General features: G+C 46.3%; 1 protein-coding gene and 1 non-coding gene across 2 annotated transcripts; one reads left to right on the plus strand and one right to left on the minus strand.

Moving 5' to 3' along the window:
- The first annotated feature begins 4560 nt into the window (after positions 1-4560).
- Positions 4561-9154, plus strand: LOC109768282 (uncharacterized). The gene is made up of 2 exons (XM_020327016.4): positions 4561-5855; positions 8836-9154. The coding sequence occupies exons 1-2, from the start codon at positions 4616-4618 to the stop codon at positions 8910-8912; spliced, it is 1317 nt and encodes a 438-aa protein (XP_020182605.1). The 5' UTR covers positions 4561-4615; the 3' UTR covers positions 8913-9154.
- Positions 9155-9384: 230 nt separating this feature from the next.
- Positions 9385-9456, minus strand: TRNAN-GUU (transfer RNA asparagine (anticodon GUU)). The gene has a single exon. It is a non-coding gene; the product is annotated as a tRNA-Asn (tRNA).
- Between the last annotated feature and the right edge of the window lie 6719 nt (positions 9457-16175).

Consider the following 16175-nt stretch of genomic DNA (forward strand, 5'->3'; position numbering starts at 1 on the left):
TCTCCTTATAAGTTAACTCAGAGCCATCGGTGTAGTAGGTTCTGTCTACCATGTTCCGCACATTGTTTGAACAATCAAAATAAGCTGTCAATGAAAATAAGCTGTCAACTATTTTGAAATGAACAATATAAATTAGCTAATAACTATATTTAAGAAACTCACATAGCGGTAGAATTGGAGACGTATCAACAAGGACCCAAATGTCCATATTGTCTTGCTCGATGTCAGGATCACCAAGATCCATGGTGACAAGCATACCCTCATCAAAACCATACATCTTGGAAAATGCTTCCCAATTTTTGCAACCAAAATGGGTTACGTTCTCAGAATTATACAGCTTTACTTCAAAATCTATATCATGATGGGTCCTTAGGTGAATTTTCTTTGTTTCCATACTTTCATGGTCTTCAAAACCCATCCTCTCCAAGACGTAGCATCTTGCATGGCATGGGATAAGCTAGCCGAATTGTAAAAGATGAAAAGTACACGTTGAAATAGTTGAAGTCGTGCTTAATTACGAAAAAATAACACTTGTCGTCGTTGCGTGCCGTTTCAACGTCGAACGTCTCCTCCAGCTTAATACTGAAGCGCCGATCTTCGTCCAGGTGAGGCCTGTCGCACTGACCTCGGTCGTCGTGGCACCAGTCGCACTCCCCCGGGAGACTTTCGTCGTCCGAATACGACATTTCCTATGTTCATAATTCAAATATTAAACATCTACAATTAAATATATGTACTAAAAAACCTAAGTTAGATCATTATTATTCATCACGGGTTGACTATCGGTTTGTCGAGTCTTTTCTTGAAAACTCTCAGCTCACGTGGTGTATACATTCGACCGTTGGTGATGGTCGCTCCTCCCTTTGTCCCCGTGTGCATTACATCAAAATGTCTAGCTAGCACACGGGAACAAAGGAGAAGCGACCCCCACGACAACCGTCGGGATTCTTCGTCCTCTCATATATATATGGTGGAACTCTCCCTCACTGATTCCTCTCTGACATTTGCGACCGTCGGTGATGGTAGCTCCTCCTTTCGTTCTCGAGTGCATTACACCAAATTGTCTACCACACGGGAACGAAGGAGAAGCTACCCCCACGACAACAGTCGGGATTCTTCGTCCTCTCATATATGGTGGATACTCGACAGACTTACAGTCAACCCGAAATATCGTTTAATTATCTTTCTAAAAGAGGATTTGGCTGGTCTCACCTCGATGTCGGAGGGGGCGGTGACGGGGACGACGGCGGGGATGATGGAGGGGCCGGGGGCTCCTAGATTTCTACGAAAACAAAAACCCTATAAGCTATCAACTAATCATAGTGCTCTCCAATTTTAGCATTCAAAGTAGGATCGGAGTAGTTTTCCACTTTGAGCATTCAATAAGCAAAATCAAATCACAAAATAAAGTAGTATTCAAATTAGGATGCATTCAATTATAAGCAAAACTACATCATCTCCATGCGTCCGTACATCGCCGAATATTATCACTAATACACCTCGAATACTATCATACATATAGCATCGCTAGTACAGCTAGAACAGTAGCGCCCGACGGGTATCGGCGCGGGCGGTGGACACCCAAAGGGACGGAACCATCACAGGATCATAGCTCCAGTGAGATCCCTGAAAAACCTGCCAGGTATTGTCGAACCTGCCCCTCCAACGCAACCATGTAGCGACGGACGTGCTGGTCCTCCTCGCTGACACGGTGACGTACCACCTCCGCGGTGTCCGGAAGCCTCAGCACCGTCACTGGCCCACGCAAGCGCCACCAAACAAGGATCGGGTCAACGACGGGCTGGTTCCTCACCAACCTACGCCCGCCGGAAGGTAGCACCTCTCAAAACCAGCCCGGCGGAGCCCAGTCCCGAACATGGCCCCTCTGATCAAGCCGGCCTCCTCCGCCGAGTCGACGACGAGGATGCGGGATAGGCATCGTCGACGTCGATGCGGGATTGCTTTAACTAAAAAAACAAACTAGTTCTATTAATTTCCTTACTATAAATAGAATAAAGTAGTACTTACTAAAAATAAAATAGCTAGTTTAACTAGTTCTATTATTTTTCTAACTAATTCTATTAAACACTTTCTAAGTAGTACTTACTAAAATTTATCGGGGAGGGGGGTACATATATCGACAACGACATACCCGATAAAAAATAAGAAGAGGAAGAAGACGAAAAAAAAGAGGAGAAGAAGAAAGGAATAGAGGAGGAGATCGAAGAAAAAAAAGAAAAAAAGAGTAGAAGAAGAAGAAATAGAGGAGAAGAAGAAGAAATAGAATATTAGTCTATTTCTTCTTCTTCTCCTCTATTTCTTCTTCTTCTACTTTTTTTTCTTTTTTTTTATTCTTTTTCATCTTCTTATTTATTTCTCCTCTACTTCCTCTCCTCTTCTTCTTATTCTTCTTCTTCTTCTCCTTCTTCCTCTTCTTATTTTCCTTTTTTCTCTCCCTCTTTTTCTTCTAAATATGAACATACATAAATGACTTCTAAATATGAAAAATCTAAACTACACATCTAAATTAATACATCTAAATTACAACAACTAAATTAACTACACATCTAACTACACATCCAAATTAATACAACTAAATTACAAATCTAATTAAACTACACACACTATAGCTAGGGGGCGCGGCGGCAGCGGCGGCGGCCATTACAGGGAGGAGGAGGAGGGGATCGGGGCGGCGCTCACAGGGTGGCGGAGGGCGACGGCGACCGCGGCGGGCCGGGGGGCGGAGGGCGGCGACGGTGACGTACGGGGCGATGGCTGGGGGGCGCGCGGCGGAGGCCGACGGCGACAGCGGCGGGGGGCGGAGGACGACGGCGACGGGCCATGGCGTGGGCTCGGGGGCACGGGCGACGGCGACGACGGCGGGGCAGCCTGGCGGTGTAGATCGAGCTCGCGGCGTCGTCGGGCGGGGGGACACTGGCGATGGAAATCAGAAAATTTCCAAAGTGCTACTTATATAGCAAAGGCTTTGGTCCCGGCATGTGCAAGAAAGTTGAGAGGGTTACGGCAAAAACTGGATGCACTTCGTGTACAAAATGGACAATCTCTTTCAAAGTATTAGGATTTCATCCGGAAACTCGTCTGTTACAAAGGGATTTCATTTTTTTAAACTTATTTGAACTCCTGACTTTTTGTGTGTTCAAAATGCACCATTCAAAGCTACATCATCATTTGTCAATCCTTTCTGACTTCATTTGTTATTTTTCATGCATTTACTAATTATTTTGAGCTATAAGACACTAAAATTGAAAAGCATTTCAAATGAACTCTGAAAAGGTTGAAAGTTGGCATGATATCATCATTTCATCCACATAGCATGTGCAAGAAAGTTGAGAGGGTTACGGCAAAAACTTGATGCACTTCGTGTACAAAACGGACAATCTCTTTCAAAGTATCAGGATTTCATCCGGAAACTCGTCTGTTACAAAGGGATTTCATTTTTTAAAACTTATTTGAACTCCTGACTTTTTGTGTGTTCAAAATGCACCATTCAAAGCCACATCATCATTTTTCAATCTTTTCTGACTTCATTTGTTATTTTTCATGCATTTACTAATTATTTTGAGCTATAAGACCCTAAAATTGAAAAGCATTTCAAATGAACTCTGAAAAGGTTTTGTTTCTACTTACAACAAAAAATTTATTTATTTTATTTCTAATTACTTATGTATTTTACATTAATTATTTTATTTTTATTTATTTTACTGCTGCTATTTTTATTTATTTTACTGCTGCTATTTTTACTTAATTTATTAAGGTTTATTTATTATAGTTACTATAGTTTATTTTATTTTATTTTATTAAGGTTTATTTAGTTTTATTTATTTATTAAAGTTTATTTATTTTATAAATAAAAAAATGAACATAGATGCACTTATAGAGAAAATTCAACCTAAATTCATAATAAATTTCCATGAAACTTACTATGAATTTAAGTCAAATTTCCTGTATAAGTCATCTATTTTCACTTTAATAGAAGCTCAACAAGGCATAGAGGGACGGGCTTATAAACTGGTGTGAGCGCCCTTCGGTTGGCGAGGTGGGACTAAACACTGGCCGCAACTAGGACCAGCCCTTTAGTCCCGGTTTGTGGTATGAACCGGGACTAAAGGGTGGTGGGCCAGAAGCGTGGCCCATTGGTCCCGGTTTGTACCACCAACCGGGACCAAAGGGTCCATACGAACCGGAACCAATGCCCACGAGGCCCCGGCCGGCCCCCTGGGCTCACGAACCGGGACCAATGCTCACATTAGTCCCGGTTCGTGACTGAACCGGGGCTAATGTGAAAACTGTCCTGTGACCTAAGCCCTGTTTTCTACTAGTGCTGGTGGAAAGCATATGGGCACTTTGATAGTAGTAATAATCTGAAACAGGAGTTCAAACACACCTCTCTGTCGTCTTCTCTGCTTCAACCTTTTGGCTAAAGCTGGACGGGACTCGACCTTTTGGCTAAAGCTGTCAGAATCGCCTGGACTGAGTCCATGTGCACCAACCAAACCAAACCCCTTCCTTCTTACCCCACCACGCCACCGCTCACGGGCAAAGCAGAATCCCAAACCCCTCTCCCCTCTCCTCCTCCGACCCCCCCACAAGCGAAATGCTCCGACGCCTCGCCGGCGCCGCCGCGGCGCCCCTCCGCCGCTCCCTCTGCGCGGCCGCGGCGGCCTCCTTGCCCCCTCCGTGGGCCATGCTCTACGCCAAGCCGGCGCCGGACGCGTCGGGGGCGCCGTCGCGCGCGTCCCTCGACCTCCACGAGGACCTGTGGGCCCAGCTCTCCGTCCCCGCCCGCCTCGTCGTCCCCGACGCCGGCGACGCCGCGGACTTCTTCGCCGGCGCCGTCCGCGCCGCGACCCCCGACGGCCTCCTCCTCCTCGACTTCTCCGACACCCGCTGCCGCGCCCCGGTCGACCGCACCTTCCGCCACAGCTGTCTGGCCGAGTTCGACGCCGCCGCCGGGTACGCCGGCGAGCCGGACGTCGCGCGCTTCGTCTGCAACCCTCTCAGCGGCCAGCTGGCCCGCCTCCCTGCCCCGGGCACCGAGTTCGCGAGGTCGTCCACCGCAGGCTGCTCCACGGGTTTCGGCCTGCTCACCCAGTGCGAGGGCTCCCGCGGCCCACCCGAGAGGTACGTGGTCGCTCAGCTCAGCCGCAGCCGCCGCGGGGGAGCGGACCACCCCGTCGTGCGCCGTTTCCTGTCGGAAACAGGGGAGTGGGACGAGCGGCGGCTGGCCGGCCCGTCCACGGTGCCGGCTAGCCGGGACATGCGCATAGACCCGAACCTCGAGGTGGTGGCATTCGGCGACCGGCTGTGGTGGCTCGACCCGACCTGGGGCGTCTGCTCTGTCGACCCTTTCAGCGACCAGCCGGAGCATCGCTTCGTGGAGCTGCCACCGGCCAGCGTGCTGCCTGACCTGATTGACCTGGCGGGGACACCGGTGCTGGGCAGGCACCGTCGTGTGGGGGTGAGCGAGGGGAAGCTGCGCTACGTGGAGGTGTCTAACAGCAGGAAGCCATTCGTGTGCAGCTCCTTCTCGCTCGATGAGAAGGGCTGCTGCTGGACGCTCGAGCACAAGGTAGCATTCAATCCTGTTCTCCCTGAAAGGTGCAAAGTTCTGGAAGACCACATACCGTGCATTGCCGCCATCGATCCATTCCGGGCCAATTTTCTGTTCGTCATCTATGGTCACTTTCTTATTGTTGTGGACATGGCTGAGGGGAAATCCTTAGGGGGGCGGTATCTTCCAGAAAGAGCCGGCGATCAAACCCTGTGCCCCTCTGGTTTTCTTGTGCCCTGCACACTCCCAACATGGCTAGAGTCGAGCTACATCCCCTGTGCAGGTACATTTATGCTTCATTAACATGCTTGTTTGATCATTGTCAGATAGTATAGATCTTTGTTTGATCATTGACAAAGTGCTCATGTTTACTCTGCTATAATTCAGATTGTATAGATCTTTGTTTAACATTGCTTTGAAATCTCTTGTGCATACTGCATAGCATCATTTTTGTCGATACAAACCAACTGCATTTGTATTTGAAACTTCTGAAACTAGTGTTTCAATTATCATCAGTGGCAACCTAAATGTGGTGGAGAGTTTCATTGCCCATAGGCTCATAGATTCCTCAACTAAATTGACCGTTATTATCAGTAATCTCTACTTTTAATGAAGCAGTTGGTGAATAGTCTCCACGGTTTATTTTCGCTGGTTTTTTTCGTCTCTCCTCCCACCACCCCCTCCCACCCTGGTCCATCGATTTATTTTTCTCTCCACTCTTTATTACAACCAGAACTTTCCTAACGTATAACAAATCACGGATCTAACTTTCTTAAATTATGCAAATCAATCGATTCCTTTTATTGCTTCAATTTGTCTTAGGAAACAAATAACAGATTTTCAGGAAACAAATAATATATTTTAATCTAACTACCCTAACTTATCTAAATCAATCGATTTCTCTCATTAATGAAATTTATTTTAGGAAACAAATAACAGACACGTCACAAACTTTCCTCCCAATAAATAGTTTCTTAACATTTGCAAACTTCCCTAAATTTTTACCTTTCCTTGATAACAACCAATATTTCCTATGTTTTCCACCTATAGAAGGAAATCACCCCTCCATCGATATTAGATTTTTTTTGGAATGAGATCTCCAGGTTATGATTATTTTTGCGATTCTTTCCAATTGTGACCTCTCCTTCCGCTCCGGCTCCTTCTCGCATAAACACCTCCACCACAACCAGCTGACGCCACCCCAGACCTCCTGCCTCTCCACACCTTCTCCGCCACCTCCTCCTCGTACTCCATTGACAATCCCTCCGTCATGTTTGTCCACGGCGGTGTCGAGGACATGGCGCAGCAGTGTACCAGCGGTAGAGCAGCGCATAGCAGCAGGAAGCAGCACGCAGCAGGCGAGGCAAGCGGCCGGCGTGGCTGAGGGGGCGGCCGGCAGAAGATGGCCGTGACAGGAGGGGGCGCGAGGCAGGGGCGCGACTGCGGGGCGAGCGAAGGGATAGGCGGCAGCAGACGGGGCGAGCGCAGCTAGCGAGAGTGTGGCGCGTGGCCAGGGTGTGCGTCGCGCGGGTCACAGTGGTGCGGTGGCTGCGGCGAGCGCGACGGCAGTGGCGGGCGCGATCGACGCGGTGTGTCACAAGCGTGGGCATGGAGAGGGAGTGCCCCCGCGGGCGCGGAAGAAGAGTAGCAGGCTCGGGCATGGGCGCGCATAGGAGCGGGCATGTGCCACGGGGTCAATCCGAGGAGCTCGGTGGCTACCCCTGCAATGGCCATGGCGGACGGCGGTTCTCGGCCACGGCGAAATACCTAACGAGAGCAAACGAGAGGGGAAACAGGGGAAAGGCAAGAGGAGATCACGGCGGTGTCAATGGCGCCCTAGGGGAAGACAGGGGAGCTCGGGGCGGCGCGGATCGAACGGCAATGTTACGGTGGCCGAAGGTTGAGGAAGACGGCAACGACGTCGATGCGGGGGTGCTGGACTTGATCTCGTTGGCGCAGACGAAGTAGCGGAGGAGTTCGGAGCTCCTCGACAAGCTCCTAGCCTGCAGGGAGAGCAGTGGCTGTGTGGACGGGGTCGGTCATGGTGGCCGTGGCGTCTGACTTCGTCCAGATCGACGGGATCGAGCGAGCGAGGAGGAGAAGTGGATCTGAGAGGGGGCGTCGAGGAGTGAGGCCATGGGGGGCAGGGGAGGCAGGGCGTCACCCTTATCCATTCCCCTTCGATGCCGGCGAGGTGGTCGGGCGGGAGCTCGGCTCTGTAGCGACGTGGCTCGGGGAAATATAAGTTGTGGTGGCAAATATAATACACATAATCCATATTGTTATGCACTAGCGCGTGTGCGTGTGAAATAGATGGATTATGATCCCGTACCCAATAAGATGGATATGTGTGTGTGTTAGAGAGAGAGAGAGAGAGAGAGAGAGAGAGAGGGAGAGGGGGAGAGAGAGTGAGGAAGAGGGAGGGAGAGAGAGTGTGTCTGAGAATTTGATGGTAAAAAATGTCGCCAATGTCACTTGATATGTATGAGAATATTAAATGTAATATTAACATAACTGATATTGAACTCTTAAAGTTAATGTGGCCCCGTTGCAACGCACGGGCATTCTTCTAGTCCTTTCTATAGTATTGCAGCACTGAAGGTGGAATTTGGAATTGCTAGAAAATCTGATTTTCTTTACTGCATCTGTATGAGATATTTGTATGATGTAAAAAGTGTTTTGCTCCTCTATTTCAAGGTATGCCTATGCAATTGTCCTGTTAAATGTCTAAACTGTGTTTTCCAATTCAAATCTTACTGTAATTAAGTGCTGATCTATAATTGTCAGATTGCATAGATCTTTGTTTAACATTGCTTTGAAATCTCTTCTGCATACTGCATAGCATCATGTTTTGTCGACACAAACCAACTGCATTTGTATTTGAAAGTACTGAAACCAGTGTTTCATTTATCATCAGTGGCAACCTAAATGTTGTGTAGAGTTTCATTGCCGATAGGCTCATACACCGCTGAAATTAATTGACTGTTGTTAGCAGTAAGTTTTTCCTTTAAGATTGCAGCACTGAAGGTAGTAGAATTTGGCATTGCTAGATAATCTTCTCTTTCATTGCATTGGTATGGGATTTTGTATGATGTAAAAAGTGTTTTGCTCCTTTATTGTCAACGTATATCTATATGATTTTCCTGTTAAATGTCTAAAATATGTTTTCCAATTGAACTCTTACTGTAACTAAGGAACATATACTACTGTCTTTGTTCTTTGTCATTTTTTCTAAGTTCTTGTGTGTTCAAACATGATTGAAGGATCCCTTTCAAGCAAGAAGACCAATTCTGGAAGGAACACTTTGGCAGCCACGCTGGTTCGTGCAGACAGGGACTGATTATCACCTAATGAAGACTGAACTGAAGTATGTTGCCACTTCTTACCAAGTGAGCATGCTGCGAATTGATTGTTATCGTGAAATTTGACATATTAGCAAGTACTAGTTTTTTTTGGGGGGAAATATTAGCAAGTAGTAGTTCATATAACCTAAAGTATCCGTGAACATCAGATTCCATTTCTCTTACAGTGTCTGCAATTTGTTAGCTGGAAAAGTTAAGTACTGCTTGCCTGGTTGGTGCATATGTCTGTCGGTTGCCCATTCATTCCCAGTGGATCCTTCTTATCCCTTTTCATTGAACGAACCAAGTTCACCTATACGAGAGTGAGGAATAGAAATCCTACAATCAACTTCCCACTTTTGATGTCCCGTTTGACGATTCTGCTGCGTCTTTAGAAAAAAAAAGGAGAAGGACAGGGGTCGCTAGTCAGAAAAGCTATAACTATCAATTCGAATTCTGAATGAATCAAATCTCCCCAAGTAGGATTCGAACCTACGACCAGTCAGTTAACAGCCGACCGCTCTACCACTGAGCTACTGAGGAAGAACGGACTTAAGGAAGCTGACTCTCGTTCTTTGGCCCAACCAACCGCAGACCGAAAATCCAAAAAGTGCGTCACTTTTTCTCTTTCACATACACCGGGAGAAAGGGTGACGATAGCAATCCCCTTTGCCTCCCCGGCCGGGGCAGGACAAGGGGGGCGGCGGTCAACCATCAACTCTCGATATGCATATTGATCAATCGATCTCCGCGTCCTGCCAGTTCGCTAAGTAGACTCACTCTACCGAGGGGCAACTAAGGTTGGTTCCTGCCAATTCCCTTGCTGATCAGCCTTGGAATTGGCAAGTATGAGAGAGGACTCTCTCTGTCTCTCCGAGTTTCAACTACTAAGTGAAGTTAAGTAGCACTTCAGCTATTCTAAATGTGAATAGATTCCGATCAAGCAAGCAGGAGAAGGTGGTCCTTTCATCTCTCTGTCTGCTCCATGCTCTATAAAGGATCATGAGCAGGTTTAATGCTAGAAAAAACGAGATCTGCCTAATCATTTCGGTAGATGAAGTAGTGGGAGGTCACGAAGGAAGTAAGGGGGCATGTTAAGTTGATAATTTCGAACATTGTAGCATCCTTTTGACGGTTGGGCTTTGAGTTGAGAACTTTTAAGAACTCTTAATATGAAAATACACATTCTAAAATGACGCATCGAGCGAGACCATTCTGTTTCATTGTGAATGAAAGACGTTTTCGACCAACAACATCTACTCATATCCAGCTTCGTGTCATTTTTGAACACTGCGATCAGCAAGCAGCAAGCGGGGGAGAGTCAAGTCAAGTACAACACAGGACTGACGGGGTGGGGCGCGCCAAAGCAACCCGGGACCCCTCCGGGGTCACTACAAAAGCGCTGGCGCCTTCTTTTGAAGGTGAAAAACTACGCTAGCTAAGAAAAAGAAAAGGGCTACGCTAATGGCAAGGAGCAAGAAAAGGGCAGCTAGCTCGAAATCCGATAAATCGAATACCTCCTGGCTTCAGTTATGAGAGAGAACTCCAAGGCAGGATAAAGACTGAGTTGGATTCAGCCGCGTGGGGAATGAAACAACATTCATGGAATGAGTTGAGGCAAAACCTCCAGCTCTTTTTGAGAGTCAGGGGCTTTAAAAGCGCTTTCAAAAGGGCTGTCTGCATTACTGGATTCACTATATCAAATTGTAGTAAAAACAAGGGGCCACGTAGACTATTCTGAGGTGGTATGCTAAATCCATGATCAACTGATGTAGCTAGTGTGACTAAAGCAGCAGCTATTGGCTTAACTGGTTCTAAACTCTCCCACCCGATAAAGGAATTGAAAGACTACCCCGGGCCACGTAGACTATTCCCTTCCGCGGACATTCTTTTCTAGAAGGAAAGTAGCAAAGCCGAACGCAAATACACATGCAAATTGCGTCGACTACCTCATCACTGTCCAAAATGGGGGATACCGCTATTCATACATGGATGGACGAGGGACTCCGCTGACAACATCAGTAGATGACTTTTCTCGCGGAATGCTATTAACGTTGGAAAAAAACACAGCTCTCAAACTCACCCTCCGGGTGATAGGTAGAAGCATTAGTACCTAACGGAGCGGTATCTAACCAAAAAGGGAGGTGATGTTCTTTTTAGAAACAGGATGGAGCATGGCTTCCTTTCTTCTTAGATACATTTCATTCATTCCATTTCTCTATAGTTTACACCAGAACATCTTGCTAATCCTGACAGATCTCGAAAAGGGTGGGGGCACTAGAACCAAATCTACATACACATCGAAACTTCCTATCTCAGCCAAGCTAGCACCTTCATCCCACCAATGCATTGTACGACTCTCCACCCCCTTTTCCTCCCTCATGAAATCCTAATTTCCCGCAATGAAATTCGATTTCGTTCATGTCGGCGGTTGGCAAAACGGCCCTGAGATCCGGGACTGGTAAAACATGGGTGCCCAATTTGCTTTTCCGTGCTCCGCCTTAGTGCCCTTATGAAGGCGGCGGGGAGTCCTTAGCCTTTGAACCAAACTCTAGGGAACGCTCAATTGCCTAACGTCTCAACTGCAATGGTGAACTCAGTGACATACACTGAAATGGATTGCATCTATTGTTCCAAACAAGGCTGATATTAGCATAAAAGCCCTTCCATGCAATTTCTTGCTTCGCTCTACAGACGAAAGTGCCGGATAGTCAATGGTAACCAGAAGATCTATGGTTTTCGAGAGAAGGTAATTGGAAAAACGATTCATTCCTTTGCTTTCTTTCAGATATCTATTCAATAAGATGATCTGACCTTACCTGAAAACTAGATTCATGAAGAAGCCCAAAAAGTGCCGGGCTTAGTGCAGCCCAGTTCCTAGCCAGTGTGGGGTTCTGCCATGGATATTCGGTCCACTCCAGAATTCCATTCATTTTTCAAACGTAACTCGATTGACTCAATTCACAAACGGCAAGGAAGTCAAAAGTGACGCTTACAGGTCGTACGACAATTGCTTCTCTTCCGGGACTACATACATCTTTTCTTTAACAACTACCATACAAGCTATTCGCTTAATACATGCTAGTAGGTAGGCTGGTGGTGGAGTATTTATTTTCGTCTTTTTTTGGTCTGTCTGTATTTCGGTTTTGGGATGGTGCGAATCCATCTATCCACCATTCTTTTATCTTTCAGTAGTGTCAACCTCAGTTCTGGTTCTTTATCTTGGAATACTCTCCGTTGTCCTGGAAGCAATGCTTGAAAGAAAGCGTAAGGAAGCGTCAAATCAGTATGATGTATTGGCAAAGCCAGTAAGAAGGGAATCGAAAGTAGATAGGGACTCCCACTGTAGATGTGGTTTTATACCTTGATGAATTGGTACCTTATAGCATAGCGAATTTACTTTTCTTTCAAAAGGATATATCAACCTGTAGTGAAACCGGGCCACCGAGCTTGCTTTTACCGCTCTTACAGCTCTCTCTCTTCTTTTTTATGGGTAGTTTGGCCAGAAAGAGAAAGAGGAATGTACCCATTTCTATTTATCCATTCTCATAGAAAGTACCAAAAATGTTTTTGAATGTATGGAGCAGGCGTATGAGTTGATATCTTCAAGAGTCAAATCCTTTTCTTGCCCACCCAGCCATAAAAGAAAAAAATCGTTACGAGCGGTCTTAAACCCTCACCTCAATCTCAAAAATGGAATTGAAAAGCTCCAATTTAAATAATGGTACCGGGGAAATACCCAGGGAAGAATCATTCTTTGAATCATCAAGATCTATCAATTTGCGAATTCAATAAAAAACGGACTGATCCTCGGAATACACCATCATCTTTCGAAGTGCGCAGTCAATATTATGTTATATTCAAAGAAACAAGTCAAAGAGTAAAGGCTTCGCCCTTCAATACCACACTTCCAATCGAAATTCCTACGAGATTGACGTTCGAAGAAAAAGACATGGTTTGATAGAAACTTTAAGTGGGTATCAAATAAACTGGAATGAATGGTATCAATTTCTTCTTTTCTATACTGAATCTGCTTCGGTATCTCTTTCTTCCTTCCCTTCTGTAAACCGAGCAGTGACTAGCCTCTGGCACTCACTTTCCAAAGCACCAATTGACTTGCTTTCAGAACAACCCTGATCAGTTATACCTGAAATACCACCCGTACGTAGTACGCCATTCCCAACGCGGAGCGCCTTTATTTTCGTATTGAACTCCGCTAGGAAGAAAAAGTTAGACCGTAGCCTTGTCGAACAACCTCGTTTCTCGCTTTTGTCGATTGACTCGTGGGACTCTACTGAATTCCAGCATGGGTGTGGTAGATTACTGACGTGAAGCCGGACCTCTATGAGTGCTCTACATGGCCGGATCAAAGCTCCAAATCGTAATGTCGCGGCATACATAATCAGAAAATAGGATTCGTGAGAGCGTTTTCTTTAGCTGTTCCTTAAGAAAGCTATCGACTTAACCACTTGTGTTAAACATATAGATTGTCCTATTCTCTCTTTTTTTTCTCAAATGACCTATTTCACATAACCGATGTTGATTACAGATTTTGCCTTGCGTCACATTATCGTGGTGATCAATTCCTTTCGTGGATCGATTGAAATAACCGATTTTGGTGTATTAATTCAAGATAGGTAATTTTCCTCAAGGTCATAAAGATCGGTCATCTAGCGTGGACTTCTGACTCTAAGTGGAAAGTCTTTCTCATCTACCTCTTCCATCCAAAACCGTTTTTCCGCATTTTTTTCTGCCAAGTTACTTAAATCTATATCGGAGCTATAGGATCGGTAGACCCGTAAGCGAAGATGGTTCGCTCCCACATAAAGAGACGGATATTCGATGTGTTTAGCATAGTGACACTTTTTTTGGTGCCGAAACAGCCCCAATCCCTTTGGTCATTTCGCTTTTCGTGCCGGCCTGTATTCGGAGTTTCTTGGATTTGCGGTGCCTGAATGCCTTTCTCCTTCTTTTTGGTGACGTCGGATGCCCGCCTTTGGCGCTCAGAAGTGGATTCTCCTTCAAAGAGGGCTTTTCCCCTAAGAAAGGGACATGGTTGTACTGGATTTCTAGTCCTATAGTGGAAGAGCAGATAGGATCACACCTACACGTAAGTTCGTTCGTTGGGTTAGTGGCCACCCGCACTCCAACCTATCTATATGGCAACAAAGCGAATGACAAGGCCAAAGTAGCTGACTCTTATCGCTAACTTGACTCGGTCTAAGGGCGAGCTTGAATACAACTCACAGAACGACTCCTCCAGGGGCCTTCAGGCACTCAAACAGATAGTGAGACAGACACCATCTATAGAACTTGAATGACAATACACCCATATATTCTAGCTAACAATCAGAAACTGTATCCAAATGGAGGGGACACTCTTCCTTCAAAAAGATGCCTTCGAAAGAAAAGCTCTTCCCCTCAACGACACAGCACATTTTCTCAAATGTTCCACGTTTCTCACCATATCCTCATAGGGCTGAAGCACAAGAAAGAGGATTACTTGGTTACCTTGCTTCCCTCGCCTAGGACAGTAGAAGGATCTGTGGCCGAAGGCGCCACAAACGAAGCGGGTCGCCTCTTTTCTGCAGATCTCCGCAAGATGACCCTTCTCCCCGCAACGATAGCACATAACGTTTTTCCCATGCTTGCGCGGTGAGGAGGACGAGGCCTTGAGAAGCTTTTCCACCATTTTTCCCCTTTGGCATTTGGATCCATGTTTTCTTTAACGATCTCCGTGATAGTAAAGGTTTTTTTGGTAGCCTTTGCTTTTGACGGCGATGAAAGAAAGAGAACCCCTCCTATCTTTTGATCGTGGTCAAAATCCTATCCAAGTCCCCTTTTTTCAGATCTTTCTCCTGGTTTTGATCATCACCGTTCACCTACTTGTTACAGAGATCCCGACCAATGCACAATCCAGATTTTTTTAGCTTTTTTTCTCCCATCCCATCTTGGACGGGCCCAGAAGCTTTTCTCATGTTTGAATGGAGGTCTTCCGCAAATGAATTTCCATATAGGAATTATATAATGTGCCTGCAGATATTGATTGAAAGCTTGTTTCAATTGAACGAGGATGTGAACGAGAAGGCAACAAAAGGGAGCTTGGAGCAAGAGGAGTCATTTAGTAGTTCACGAAAAAAGGCATAGTAGAGAAAGTCTGAGGAGCAGGAAAATTTGGTCACGTAGATCTTCTATTTCGCCGGAATTCGTTGATTGCTCCGTACTCATTTACAATGGAAAAACTCCTGTTCGTTGTAAGATCACTGAAGGAAAGGTTGGTCATAAATTTGGAGAGTTTGCTTTTACACGGAGACGAAGACCCTATCGAACAAATAGAGGAAAGGGGAAAAAGTAAAGTCTAAGCGACATATGGATCAATAAGGAAATCCAATTTCGGTAATCCGAATCCCATATAGGTCTTTTCTTCATACTCGACCAGCCCTAGGTTGGGGATAATGAATTTTTCGAATCTTGTTGGGAGATGCTTCGCTCCGAGTCCGACTGGGACGGAATGGGGGACCCAGGCCCTTCAATGCCTCCCTCCGGATCCACTAACTCGGAAGAGCTATTCAAAGCTTTTCTGGCTGACTGTGAGGACGCCTCTGCATCCCGGGAGCAGACCGCTCCCCCGGAAGCTGTGGTCAGTCAAGAGCGGCATCCGAATCCCGCTCCAATGCCTGGAGTGGCAGCGGAAGCAGAACAGAACCCTCCTTCTTTTGATTGGGAGGGACGACCTCTCTCTCTTTGAGAGGAAAGTTCTCTACAAAAGGCCCGCGCCTGTCACGCCCAGATTCTGGACACATTGCGTGATATTACTCTGAAGAACGGAGAGGAGCTCCGTGAAGAAGACTATCGCACCATGCTTGATTTCATGTTGAGCCGACTCCAGTCCGACGTCAATCCCCGGGCGCTGAAGGAGCTCCTGAACAGACTCCAAAACGGTCGGGCACGATCTCAAACTTCTAGGGCGGCAAGGAGATTCCTCGACGAGGACTAGTGAGGCTATAGTACTTACTATGCATAGGACTACAAAGGTGAAAAGACAGGATGTATTCCGACGAAATGCCTTGGATGTGATGTGATCGGCAAGAGAAAGATGGAATTCCTTTGGTATAAGGAAGGAAATCAAACGCGTTGTTTGAGAAGGAAAAAGGGTAACTAGAGAAAAAATCAAAATAGGCTCTCCCTGGACTCTACGCAGGACTTCTTTCTAAGCCTCACATAATTTGAATTTCTCTGACATTCCATGTTTCCGAAACGGA

Source organism: Aegilops tauschii, chromosome 1 (genome assembly GCF_002575655.3).
Source record: "Aegilops tauschii subsp. strangulata cultivar AL8/78 chromosome 1, Aet v6.0, whole genome shotgun sequence".
NCBI classification, from domain to species: domain Eukaryota; kingdom Viridiplantae; phylum Streptophyta; class Magnoliopsida; order Poales; family Poaceae; genus Aegilops; species Aegilops tauschii.